At 34.4% G+C, this 14,173-nt stretch overlaps 1 protein-coding gene across 4 annotated transcripts in view; it reads left to right on the top strand.

Annotated features, from left to right (window-relative positions):
- The first annotated feature begins 12,918 nt into the window (after window positions 1-12,918).
- The window catches only part of lovit (loss of visual transmission), a 193,007-nt gene continuing 191,752 nt past the window's right edge, over window positions 12,919-14,173 (top strand). For 3 of the 4 annotated variants that reach the window (XM_070216227.1, XM_070216225.1, XM_070216228.1), the window contains exon 1: window positions 12,919-13,236. In XM_070216227.1, the coding sequence (XP_070072328.1) occupies window positions 13,061-13,236 (176 nt within the window). In that variant the 5' untranslated portion in view covers window positions 12,919-13,060. The remainder of the gene's footprint in view (window positions 13,237-14,173) is intronic. The other variant, XM_070216226.1, reaches the window with a different exon arrangement.

Genomic DNA, 14,173 nt, shown 5'->3' with positions numbered 1-14,173 from the left:
GGTGTGCAGATTCAATTATAAAGATGCGGAAGTATTCCGGCTCTCGAAGGACCAGACAATGATGGTGAATTGATCACGCTAAATGGTTTGTAAGACCACTTTCGAATTGGGTTGATCGAATAATACACAATTATTTCACAATAAGAATGAACGCTTTATTTCATGTCGACAGCTCGTGGTCAGAAACAAGAGACAGAAAAATAGCGTGACCAGACCATCTCAAGAGGGAATATCTTACATGCTATAAAATATACCAAATTATAATGATTAGTTATAGGGTTCCTCAACAAGATATTTTCATAAAATTTTATTGGACTCTTTGGACACTAATACGCGTTGCCAAATTTTTTTGCCGCCCCTAACCGCTACTTAGGCAATTTTGTTCAGTTTGACTGCAATCGGCCATGAGCACAACCAATACTGCGACTATGACCACTAGTTCTACCAACCAATAGTTCTACTAACCTGCAGAAGTCATACGAAATAAATTAAAGACCATGTGTTATCTTATAATTTTTGAAGTTTGGCTAAATACCACGAAGATTGAAGACCAACAAAATATTTAGTAAAGAAAACGCGTTGGGCATGAAATTTGCCTTCAAAACATAATTTTTCTAAAAATCTCTCGAGCGACCAATGTCCAATAAAGTGTCCCAAACAGAATGAGACGATTTTCAAGAATTTGACATTAACGGAAATTGGTTCGTAATTTCTTCAACTGATGGCGCCTTAAACTCAAATTTTTAATGAACCCCTATGGTGTTCTAAGCAGGGCTGTGAACCATTCCGGAGCTGAACCACTCCGAACCGGAGTGGTTCCCTTTTTTTAGAAAACGAACCGAACCGTAAACCGGAGCGCCGAATTGTTTTATAATTGAACCGGAACTTTTTTTTTTTTATATTCGGGTCGGTTCACGTAAAATTTGTTTTGTGTGTTCGTGTTTTTTTATTCAAGAGTGCACTATGGGAAAAAAGTCTATTTTTTTGGCATAAACTCTAGTTTTAGAAATACAATTTAGAAATTTTGTATATATACTATCACTATGGACGGCAGTCCATGTAGTGACGAAGCGCAGAAATACAATTTAGAAATTTTGTATATATACTATCACTATGGACGGCAGTCCATGTAGTGACGAAGCGCACCAGGAGAGTGTGCAAAGGCGACTACTATTATATAGCCGCAAAATTGAAAATCTGCTGTGATAGTCCGATCGTAATGTGTAATACATCAATCGAAAGGTATTGCAAAAACTTAAAGGATTGCATACCAAGACTTTAAGAAAATCAATTGGCTTGGGAGAGAGAGTAGTGAAAGTGAAAAAGTGAAAATTTCGAATTTTGGAGCTGTTGGGGCCGGTGGGGATAAAAGCCCCCTCGCAATGTTTTAGTTGTATTTCTTTTGAAAATACCCGTCCGACGCTCCGTTCAAAAGTTATAGCCAAAATAAGATTTTCTTCTTCTTCCCAAAATGAAAATTTAATTCTGTTTGTCAGTTTGTCAGTTTGTCCAAAACATGTTTTTTAAGTTTTGAAAATTTGATATGACGTTCATCACATCGATATAAAAAACTTTTGTTCTACCACTTTTGGAAAAACTAGCTAGTTTAGCGGGAAAACAGCTATAAATAGCTAAAATTCGGAAAGCCGTAACTTCTATACTACTAAAGCTACCGACTTGTGCTGCATCTCGTTTGAAAGGTATTTTTAAATGCTGTATACGCCTTCTGTGTGCAAATAATAGTTAAAAAGATATGAACAAAAGAAAATTTGTTTAAACTTTTTTTTTAGCTTTTTTTTAATTTTCTCAAAAACGGCTCTAACGATTTTCCTTACAACTTTAAACTGTATAGCCCTTGAGATTCCTTAAATTTTGGTATATATCATGTTTATGTAAAAAATCGCGTTTAAAAGTTATTCAGAAACGAAAATAGCCAGCTCAGAACAACTAACGCTTCCTGAGTGTTTAATTTTGTGCGTGGGTATCCAAACTGTATTTTAGGCTCATAGAATCATTTCAATTGTTTTAAGGAGTTCCAAATAGGAAACTTTTGTTTTACGACTTTTGGAAAAACCCGCTGCTTTAGCGGAAAAAAAGCTAGAAATAGCTAAATTTCGTTAGTTTGTAAGTTCTACACTACTGAAGCTACAGACATGTGCTATACCTCGTTTAAAAGGTATTTTGAAATACTTAAACGGTTTTTAACTTAATTTGTTTAAATACAATGGTTTACAAATTATGATTGACCAATTTAAATTTAAATGTATATACCAGCTCCTATGAGAGCAAATATAAACAAACAAAAACTTCTGATATCAAATAAAAACACCTCTTAACGAGGTAAAAAACTAGTGACGAATGAGAAAATATTAGAAAGTGTATTTAATGACGAGTGTAATAATTTTTCGTCACAAATGTTGATATCAGAACTTTTGTATGTTGAAGGTGCGATCGTCACTAGTTTTTTACCTCGTTAAGAGGTGTTTTTATTTGATTAAGATAGAGCTGTAATTTCGGTTTTTGTTGCTTTTTGAATCGGACCATTGTTTTCATCCACCGCCCACGCCGCATATTCAAATTAATTGGCAGGGATTTTAAAAAATTTGTATTTGTATTGGTAAGACGGTAAAATAATTTCGGTTTACGTTAATTTTTAAAATTTGTCAAAAAAAATTGGTGACATGTACAAGAAAAGTGAAAAAATTTTATCTAAGAGCAGATGCCAATTTTAGCTTTAACGGGGGTCCAGCTTCTTTATATTTGAGCCCTTTGCAGCCAGGATTTTCACTTGACTTGTCCCTTTCCATAAATTCAATTTTTAAGATTAATGAAAGCCACTTAGATTGTTTTTTTATTTAAAAAAAAAATTTTACGTTTATAAGTAGCTGGATTTAAGTCCTTTTTTTGAAAAAACTTTCAAAAAGTTGCAAAAATTATTAGTTTTGCGATTTTAAGGATACATTTGGTAATAACTTTGCGTTTTTACCTTTTTGCAACTTTGTGCCATTTATAAGTTGTACACCACGGAACACAAACAAACTTGTTAGTTTTAAGCTAAAAAGATACACCTTTAAAACAGTTCACTGTTGGACAACAAGCCATAATAATCAAAACATCTAATTTAAGATACATTTATAAATACCTTTGCTACGATTTGACATGATCAGAAATAATAAACCATTTTGTTGCTCCACAAAATAAGCACTGAAAGTTTGCAAAGATTTTTCACTAATTTACGCACACAACAAAGTCAATCAAACAGCTGACTTTGTTCGTTTATCAACCTTATAGTGTTGCTAGTAAAAAATCTTAGATAACTGTTCTTGGCTAATTAGGGTATGTAAATTCACAAAATATATTTTATTTTTAAAAATAATTTGTAAAATAAGTTGATTTTATGCCAAAAAAATTGACTTTTTTCCCATAGTGCAGTGTGGGGGTTTTCTGATCATATTAACATAGAGTTTATTTACTAAGGGAAATAAAAATGCGCAAATTTTTTTGGCTATGCAATGACTGCATCTAACTCAAACAATCTAATAATATATAACTATCATCTTCCAAAACTTTTCGCAGTATGCCCACATTAAAATTACATGATTAAAGCAAAGAGTATACTCTTTGCCTTAACTTGTAAACACTTTATAAATCATAAATCTAGTAACTTTACCTATAAGTCTTAATGTTATGGTACATATTTCAATGAAAATACATGGAAATAAATGTTGAATTTATTATTTCATTAAAAAAAATTTATTTTTTTGAAGCCTGGTTCGAACCTGAACCCTGCTCCGGCTCATCATTGAACCGGTTCGCAAGCCGGAACATTATCTGTCGATTAGGTTTGAACCCCGAACCGAACCCATGCAAAAATAATATGGGTTCACAGCCCTGGTTCTAAGGAACCTTTAGTAAACACAACGCGCAATTTAAACGAGCCGTTTGGCCGTTATGGCAACATTCTATTGATGACCTTGGACTATTTGAGCCTCCTTCTCCCCTACTATCATGAATTTGAATCTAAGCGAATCTCACTTCCTTAGTCAGCTGCAATGCACACACACGCACATATCTAAATATTGTATTTGCAAAAAACTAATTTTGTGTCTTATATATATTTCGTCCATATTTGTGTGCATGTTTGAAAACTAACAAATAGTTTGCTGATCGGGTTTTTGCATTTTTAAAGTAAAAGCAATTTTTAGGAAAATTTCGACTGTAAATTTCAGTTTAATATGATTTCTGTAAGTCTATCAATATTTTAAAATTTAACGTTTACCTAAATAAAAGGCGCAAAAAAAGGATTTGCGATATAATCGATTTTTTAAACGCCCATTTTAAATGTGTTATGACTGTAGTATTTTCATTTTTCCCTTGCGCTGTTACACTAAAAGTGCTACAGAAGGACATACTAGTGATGTAAATTTGGGCCGAAACTTCGATGTCGATGTTCATCGTTGTTTGCAAAATGAAACATCGATGTTGTGTGGAACATCGGCTCGAAACATCGATGCATCGATGTTTTCGACCCATTATGTTATTTTTCCTAATTCAATTTTACAAAGCTAGAATCAGGTACTGCAACATGTTGAACAATTTTATGAAGGGAACGCAGGTGGTCCTTCATGTTGGTCGTGTTACCCGCAGTCTTTAGAACTTTGGCGCAGATGTTGCATTTTGCGCTATTTCCGTCAATTTTTGTAAAGTGCTTCCAGCAAAAGCTTGTCTTTGTTGTTATTCTGTATTAAATACATTTGTAATTGCAAATAACTATATGTATTATATATATTCTTCACAATATACTTACTTTGGCATTGCAAACACAAATAAAGCAAAAAACCCCGAATTTTTTCCGTGCGGCACTGAAACCATATGTGCTTAAACATCGACGTTAAACATCGATGCATCGATAAACATCGGCATAACATAAAACATCGAAAAACATCGGAAAACATCGGCCAAAAAACATCGATGCTCGATGCATCGATGTTTTTTTACATCACTAGGACATACATACAGACATGTTCGACTTTATGCAACCCAGCGGGAAAGTGATAAGTTGGTTTTTGTGTTCTTAAAATCCTGCTCCTTTTTGCAGGCGGCGGTGTGGGGATAGATAATTTCTGAGCGTTAAATGGGTGTGGGATTCTGAGTAGCATCAATATCAGGCCACTTATGCGCTGTGTGATTTCTATGGCACTACGATTATAATATTTTTTAACAAAGAAATCACCAACTTATAATATTCAAAAATCCTATGATTTACACCAAAACCAAAAGACTTGTTCTCACATTTAGTTTTAATTTTTAGTTATTTTAAAAATTGGTAGAAAAATATTAATAATTGTTAATCAAATAAATTAAACTATATACCTATTATCATAATGTTTATAATCATAATATTAATTTATTTTACTCAAAATTTTTACAAATAATAATAAGAATGAATGTGTGATTCAACAAAATTATAGAGAAAAGCCACGGTAAGACGATTAAAATATTTGATCACATTTTTAAAGGAATTACATTAAATTACAAAGAAAACTATTATTGTTTTTTACACTTTTAAACATTTTCTGTGAAATAAAAAAATTTGATCGTCAGATCGTGGCCCAAGCCATTTTAAGTGTTTTAAGTTTGATAACACGAAGAATGCCTAATATACCTATAATATGCGTAACCTTTAATGATAACGGCACCTGAAAAAAAATTGTTAAAACGAAAGATTTATTCGCGCGTAACCTTAACTTACTACAAAATTATGACCAAATTTTATCTGCCTTTGGCATGTTGGATTTATCAAATATATGATGCAGGGTTACATCAATTTAAAATTTGTTGGTAAAAGTGAAAATAGTTCATTCTAATCTAAACAAGAGAAAACGCTATAGTCGGGTTGTTGTCCCGACTATCTAAGACCCGTCACTCGGCTAAAGGGAGTGCGAGGGAGATGTATATATACAATTTTTTTTGATTGCGTATAACTTTTTATTGAATGGTCCGATTTGAAAAATGTCTTCTACATTTCGATAGGTATAATTATAACCAACAAAATTGTATTTACACTTCTCGGAAATCTTTAAAGGTGTGGGCGCCAGACACATTTTAAAATTGTTAGTGGGCGATTGTGGGCGTTAGAGGGGGCGTGGCGCTCGGCTGAAATAAACTTGCGCTGCTAAGGAAGCCCAAGAATATGTGTGGAAAATCTCAACCTTCTAGCTTTTGTAGTTTTCGAGATCTCAGCGTTCATACGGACGGACAGACGGATGGACAGACGGACAGACGGACAGACGGAGAGACGGACATGGCTATATCGACTCGGCTAGTGACCCTGATCAAAAATATATATCACTATGGACGGCAGTCCATGTAGTGACGAAGCGCACCAGGAGAGTGTGCAAAGGCGACTACTATTATATAGCCGCAAAATTGAAAATCTGCTGTGATAGTCCGATCGTAATGTGTAATACATCAATCGAAAGGTATTGCAAAAACTTAAAGGATTGCATACCAAGACTTTAAGAAAATCAATTGGCTTGGGAGAAAGAGTAGTGAAAGTGAAAAAGTGAAAATTTCGAATTTTGGAGCTGTTGGGGCCGGTGGGGATAAAAGCCCCCTCGCAATGTTTTAGTTGTATTCCTTTTGAAAATACCCGTCCGACGCTCCGTTCAAAAGTTATAGCCAAAATAAGATTTTCTTCTTCTTCCCAAAATGAAAATTTAATTCTGTTTGTCAGTTTGTCAGTTTGTCCAAAACATGTTTTTTAAGTTTTGAAAATTTGATATGACGTTCATCACATCGATATAAAAAACTTTTGTTCTACCACTTTTGGAAAAACTAGCTAGTTTAGCGGGAAAACAGCTATAAATAGCTAAAATTCGGAAAGCCGTAACTTCTATACTACTAAAGCTACCGACTTGTGCTGCATCTCGTTTGAAAGGTATTTTTAAATGCTGTATACGCCTTCTCAATTTGTGTAAATGTAATAGTTAAAAAGATATGAACAAAAGAAAATTTGTTTAAACTTTTTTTTTAGCTTTTTTTTAATTTTCTCAAAAACGGCTGTAACGATTTTCCTTACAACTTTAAACTGTATAGCCCTTGAGATTCCTTAAATTTTGGTATATATCATGTTTATGTAAAAAATCGCGTTTAAAAGTTATTCAGAAACGAAAATAGCCAGCTCAGAACAACTAACGCTTCCTGAGTGTTTAATTTTGTGCGTGGGTATCCAAACTGTATTTTAGGCTCATAGAATCATTTCAATTGTTTTAAGGAGTTCCAAATAGGAAACTTTTGTTTTACGACTTTTGGAAAAACCCGCTGCTTTAGCGGAAAAAAAGCTAGAAATAGCTAAATTTCGTTAGTTTGTAAGTTCTACACTACTGAAGCTACAGACATGTGCTATACCTCGTTTAAAAGGTATTTTGAAATACTTAAACGGTTTTTAACTTAATTTGTTTAAATACAATGGTTTACAAATTATGATTGACCAATTTAAATTTAAATGTATATACCAGCTCCTATGAGAGCAAATATAAACAAACAAAAACTTCTGATATCAAATAAAAACACCTCTTAACGAGGTAAAAAACTAGTGACGATCGCACCTTCAACATACAAAAGTTCTGATATCAACATTTGTGACGAAAAATTATTACACTCGTCATTAAATACACTTTCTAAGATTTTCTCATTCGGCACGCAGCAATAGAAAATGCCTATGAAGGTAAAAAGGCTAAAATAGTATGCTAGGGCGGGCCGAATGAGAAAATATTAGAAAGTGTATTTAATGACGAGTGTAATAATTTTTCGTCACAAATGTTGATATCAGAACTTTTGTATGTTGAAGGTGCGATCGTCACTAGTTTTTTACCTCGTTAAGAGGTGTTTTTATTTGATACTTTATAGAGTCGGAAACTCTTCCTTCTCCCTGTTACATCCTTTTGCACGAATACAACATACCCTTTTACTCTAGGAGTAACGGGAATAAAAACAATAAAAAGGTGAGTGATAAATTTTGTCTTTAATAATCTTTATTTCAGCTTTAGATAAGTACCACAGATATTTTCGCCATTAAAAAATTTAGGCCTCCAGATGCTATCTTCAACACAAATTCTGCATTTCAGTGTCACTTGAAATGTTTTTAGTATTCACCAGTCGTAAATGGTGTTCGGTGTTCATTAAATGATTATATGAATAGTACTTCGTTGTTTAACTTAAAAAATATATTACATTTAATTAGTGATTTAATCGACCTATGTTTACTATTTAGTGCGTTAGCGGACTCGAGGTCATTTTTAGAAGTTGAGTTTATAATTTTACAGTATAGCATTTCAACACACTGCACTCGGTGAGGAGTGAACCTCGGACTTTCTGGGTTTTGCAAATTTCGGTAGGTCGTCAACGCTACCTCATCAGCCAGAGAAGAGGATGTGAGCTGAGCGTCGAAACTTCTATTTATACCACATCTAGGAATTTGTAATTATGCATTACAAACTTATAGGTGTGACTTACGTCAAAGCTTCGTCGCTAAACTTCTAAAGTGAGTTAAAGCTATATTCGTTGTCTGTTTGGAAACAATCTGTTTCCCAATTTCTTTCAGCCAGGCCGATTGAGACTTCTTGGGACCAGAAGTGTTGCGCCTGCGTTTGTCATATTTTACTTTTTTCTTCTCATAGTTTTTGATATAGATACACGTCATAGAACAGCTGATCAGAGGGGAAATGATCGGCCATGGCAAACCAGGCCTAATTTCTGCAGAGATCCTTTACTTTTGTGCGGAGACGTAGTAATAGTAATTACTCATATTTGGGGGTGTCACAGAAAACCATTCCAACCGAATTCCCCCCGAATAGCAAATCTCGGTGTCCCAGACGTCATTTCTGACGGGTTTTAAATCCCTCGTATTTTGCCGGACGTTTTGATAAAAATTACCCAACTTACAAATGTTTCCCAAAAATATAACTTTATTTAAGACAACTCTAATGAATTTTATGAACTACCTGCATACTACGATTTTTATACCTACTGCGGTTTATATTTAAAAATATGCTTTTTATAAAACCTCTCGAAAAAATTAGCTAAAAAAAATCCGTCGGCAAACCGTCTACCTGGCAGTGTTACCAATTAGCTTGAACTTTAAAATACCAAATTTGTCCAAATTTCGGAGTCAGTTATCGAAATGTTTTGTTAACGAATTATTTATTCAAAGGTACTTAGTATTGTAGTTAAAAACTAAACTTATTTCTGGTAAAAATTTCATGGTAAAACAAGTTGTAGTTATTGAGAATTTAATAAAAACAGTTTGCCTTTGCAAAAAGTTGGCATCACTGTCGTAAAAAAATGTCCTATTTTTGCCAGGTATAACGCTGGCTGTAAAGAAGAAGACATGTAAGTGAAAAAGTACAAAGTTTTTGTTTATTATTAATTTAAACTAATAAGCGTTGCTAATTTTCAGGGGTAAACATAGGTCACCAGCGCAAGATACCATATTCTTCCGATTCATTCGCGATAATATCGACATTGCCAAAGGATTTACTCAGGGCGGCCGCATTCTTGTGACCACTGCTTGAAAGGACCTGGCCAATGAGTTAAATACCACGTAAAACCGATTGTAACGATCTCCTCTGCGACCTAGCCTCTCGCAGTTTATGCCTTCGCAAGTACTCTAGGGCAGACGGCATTTTGGTTCGCTTTTAAAATTCTTGCCAACTTAGAAATGAAAATAAACCAACGCAGCCGTGGCAAACCGCTGTTCAGGGCTGCAATATGTAGCCTGGCGGGTAATTCAAATTTTTCATATTTTTCTTTTATTATGTACAATATGCGCTTTAAACATATATTATTTTTGTAATTTTGCAAGAAAAACATAAATTATGTTTAAAACTTATTGGAAAATAGTCCAAATAAGTCAAATAAAATTCGATAATTATTGAATATTTGATATTTAGTGTATGCATCCCCCCTGGCCGCTTTTCAGTAAATTTTCCGAAAAAATTAAATCTCTCGGATTCCTGTGACACCAACGGTTTTGGTCGGTTGGTTTCTAAACCAACCGTCCACAAATCCGTCGACGGTTTCTGTGACACCCCTGATTATTATTCCTGGTCTTACATTCATATCTAATTATTTTTGATATTTTCAAAAGACAGACAAGACATGGATACCTAAGAACTGCATTCGACCAAGCAAAAACCGAAAATGCTTCTGGCATTAAAAATTTTTAATTCCAATGCTTCGATTGTAAATATTATTAATAAATACACAAACAAATATTACAAAAAAAATGATTTTTATTGTGGAAAATCAGATACTGCAAAGCAGTGCAAAACCACTGCGAGGGTCTGGAAAAACCAAAGCTGAGAGGGTGCGGAAAAGCAGACATTGCAAGTGGAGGAAAACCATAACTGGGTACGTGTGGAAAATCTATAATGCGGGAAGTCGAAAAACCAGTGGATTTTGGCCTACTGCCAGAGATCCAGATGGAAACCTCATTTCCCCCTTACTTTTTGTGTGTATTTTGAAACGAGAGATGGAAGAAATTTAAGGGGTGGATGAGGTTTTGTCCCTTCTGATTGTATGGAGAAACCTCATGAAAATATGTTTTTTTACAGAGGAATTTTCTCGTCGGGAAAGTGCGCCAGAAAAACATGCATACATACATATGTGAAGGCCGTGACGTCCGAATGGCGCAACCCAATTTGGAAATATTGGGGACTTGGTAAAGGAGGCTGAATTTACAAAAAAATTAAATACAGTTATTTGCGGGTATGCCATAAGATTATGAACATTACATTTTTAAACCATTTTAACAACATTTATAACAGATAAAGACAAATATTGATTAGATTTTAGGACAACAAAAACATAAGAATTTTAAAAGTCAGTTTTGGTTTCACTTCTAAAAATTTATAAATAATTGTCCCTTGCATAATTAAATTGAATTGCATAAACAATGAAGAAAGTATATATCTTATTGATCAGCATCACTAGACGAGTCGATCTAGCCATGTCCGTCTTTCCGTCCGCCTGTCTGTTTCTACGCAAACTAGTCTCTCAGTTTTAAAGCTATCGGAATGAAAATTTCACAAAAGTCTTCTTTCTAATGCAGGTAGTATATGGATCGGAACCAGTCGGATCGGACAACTATATCCTATAGCTCTCATAAAAATAATCGGAAAAATAATAAAAAAAAAATTCTAGCTCTGGTGTTTCTTAAAATTAAAAGTAAAAACGAACGAAGCTTATATACCCTTGAAGATTAAAGAATGCTTACTCGGTGCAGTTCCAGGGATTCCAGATTCAGCGTTTCTATTTATTTAAATTTTGTTTTGAAGTAGTCAAGAATCAAACCCCAACTTCCTACAAAGTAACAATGAATTTTCTTATATTTGTTTGAATATTCCTATGGGAGCCTTAAGATATAGTGGTCCGATCCGGCTCTCTCCGACATATGTACTACCTGCAATAGAAAGAAGGCTTTCGGTAAAGTTTCATCGCGATAGCTTTAAAACTGAGAGACTAGTTCGCATAGAAACGGACAGACGGACATGGCTAGATGGACTCGGCGATTGGTGCTGATCAAGAATATATATACTTTATGTGGTCGGAAACGTCTCCTTCACTGCGTTGCAAACATCTGACTGAAATTATAATACCCTCTACAAGGGTATAAAAATAAGTTAGAGCTTCGTTAGTTTTAATTGTATTGTGTTCTACTCTAGGATATGACTTTTTTTAATTTTTCTGATTAAGGGCCGGTTTCTCGAATACCGGCTAACATTTCTCGAACAAATAAAGTCCCTGCTAAGGCATTTTGGCTATCTCGATCATCAATGTGAGAGCTAACTTTGACAGGGACTCGGAGTCCCTGTTAAGCGTTTTCGGCTCGATAGAATGACAGCTGATTTCCCAAAGCCTTTTTTTCAGAACGGATCTTTGGAAATCTTTATACCCGTTACTGGTAGTGTAAAAGGGTATATTGTAGTCGTATGTAAGTATGTAAGAGGTAGAAGGAAAAGTATCCGACCCTATAAAGTATATATATTCTTGATCAGGGTCACTAGCCGAGTCGATCTAGCCATATCCGGATAAACGCTGAGATCTCGGAAACTACAAAAGCTAGAAAGTAGGGATTCAATATCCTTTGGCTTCCCACGCAGCGCTAGTTTGCTTCAGCCGAGCGCCACGCCTTCTCTAACGCCCACAATCGCCCACAATCGATTTAAAAAGGTCTCTTGCGCCCAAATTTTTAAAGATTTCAAAAAAGTATAAATGCAATTTTGTTGCGTTTGTTTATACCTATCGAAATGTAGAAGAAATTTTTTTAAATCGGACCATTCATTAAAAAGTTATGCCCGATCAAAGTTTTATATCTCCATCTCCCTCGCACTCCCTTTAGGTGAGTAACGGGTATCTGACAGTCGGGCCACCCGACAATAGCGTTCTCTCTTGGTTCTTATTTGTTCAGCGTAATAGCGACTCAAAATAAAACGAAACAAATTGGTCTCAAGGTTTATCTTTTTGATATATTGACATAAAAATGTTTTGAATTTAAACAAAAGCTCATAATATTGTGTTTTGATTGTAAAATAACCATTAAATTGTATGCGGCTGGAAGCAGTTAAGAAGATCGAAAATGTAAAAAGTCAATGTAATTTTGTTTTAAATATTTTAAAACGCAAACAGAAAAACTTATAGCCAGCTTAATTGAACAAGTACGCAGTACGGAGAGTATTTTACCAACTTCAGTTAGCAAAACTAATGTTTGTTTATTAATTTGAAAGAATACTCTGTACATATATACATATCTTAGATTGCATATGTCTCTACTTGGCGCATGCTCACATAAATATAGAGGTAAAATTAAATGTAGTGTAAATGATTTATGTTCAATTTGAAATCAGCACCGTTCGTTTCATTTTGAATTAAGTAACTGTTGTACGAATTTAAAACTTACAAGTTTGTGTGATATTGTAATTTTTAGCGACATCAAATAAAACGTATTAAAAAAGGACTATATCCACTTAGTGCATAATTATTAAACTTCTTTGAAAAAATGGAGAAGCTACATGATTATCAAGGAATAACAGGTCGATTTCATCAATGGAGAGATAACATTAAAGAAATATACGAAAACTTTCAAGAAAACAATTCTACAAATTTAGTTGCCACAGTTAAAAGTCAACTTAAAGGTAACGCAAGTGCCAATAAAGACTTTTCCCACGTTTTTAGGTAAGCGAGTAAGAATATTACAAAAATGTTTCGATAAAAAGGTATTTATAGGTTTTTTCGCATGTTTTTCTTACACCTACATTTTTATTTTACCACCAAATTAATTGTCGTGCTTATTAAGTTTATTTTAATTCTAGCTTTCCCGCCGCGACTTTGCGCGCGTTTAGGAAATGGTTTCACACATGTCAGAATGGTTTAAGCATTTTCTTGTCTCTATAAAATGTATTAAAACAATTTTTTTAGTTTCGCGGAACTAAAAATTGGGGGGTAATAAAGTGGAAGTGACGTGAAATGGAGTGGAGTAAAATTTATAGTGATATAGCCCCCCTTAGCTCTGCGACATTTCTGTGGCACCATCGAAAAAAAAAACAAGAGAGAACGCTATAGTCGGGTTGGTGTCCCGAATATCTAATACCCGTCACTCAGCTAAAGGGAGTGCGAGGGAGATAGATATATAAACAATTTTAATTGCGTATAACATACTTAACATACTTTTGCACGCATACAATATAGCCTTTTACTGTACGAGTAACGGGTATAAATACTTCGTTATTATAATTGTACGTATTTTTCAGATTTTCCTTCTTTATAAAATAATTAAAGGTCGAACACGCGTTATCAAGCTAAATGAGTGTGAGAGAGATATGGGCAGTTCCAGGAAAAAGTCAACCAAGCCCCAAAACTTAAAAGTTGACGGAAAATGTTTTTTTTTTGTTTCAAAATAGCTCTGGTTTATATACCCTTGAAGTAGTTTGCAACGCAGTGAAGGAGACGTTTCCAACCCCATAATATATATATATGTGATGATGGACGTTGATGCACTACGAGCAGTACAAACAAGTGGCCCAACGATACCAAGCACGTGCTTGTTACGCGCGGGACCCTTTATCAATTAGGGCAAAAATGCGACATCGCGGGGAAAATACATGAAACAAAT

This window comes from Drosophila takahashii, chromosome 3R, assembly GCF_030179915.1.
Source record: "Drosophila takahashii strain IR98-3 E-12201 chromosome 3R, DtakHiC1v2, whole genome shotgun sequence".
Classification (NCBI taxonomy): Eukaryota; Metazoa; Arthropoda; class Insecta; order Diptera; family Drosophilidae; genus Drosophila; species Drosophila takahashii.
This window is presented reverse-complemented; position numbering and strand designations above follow the sequence as displayed.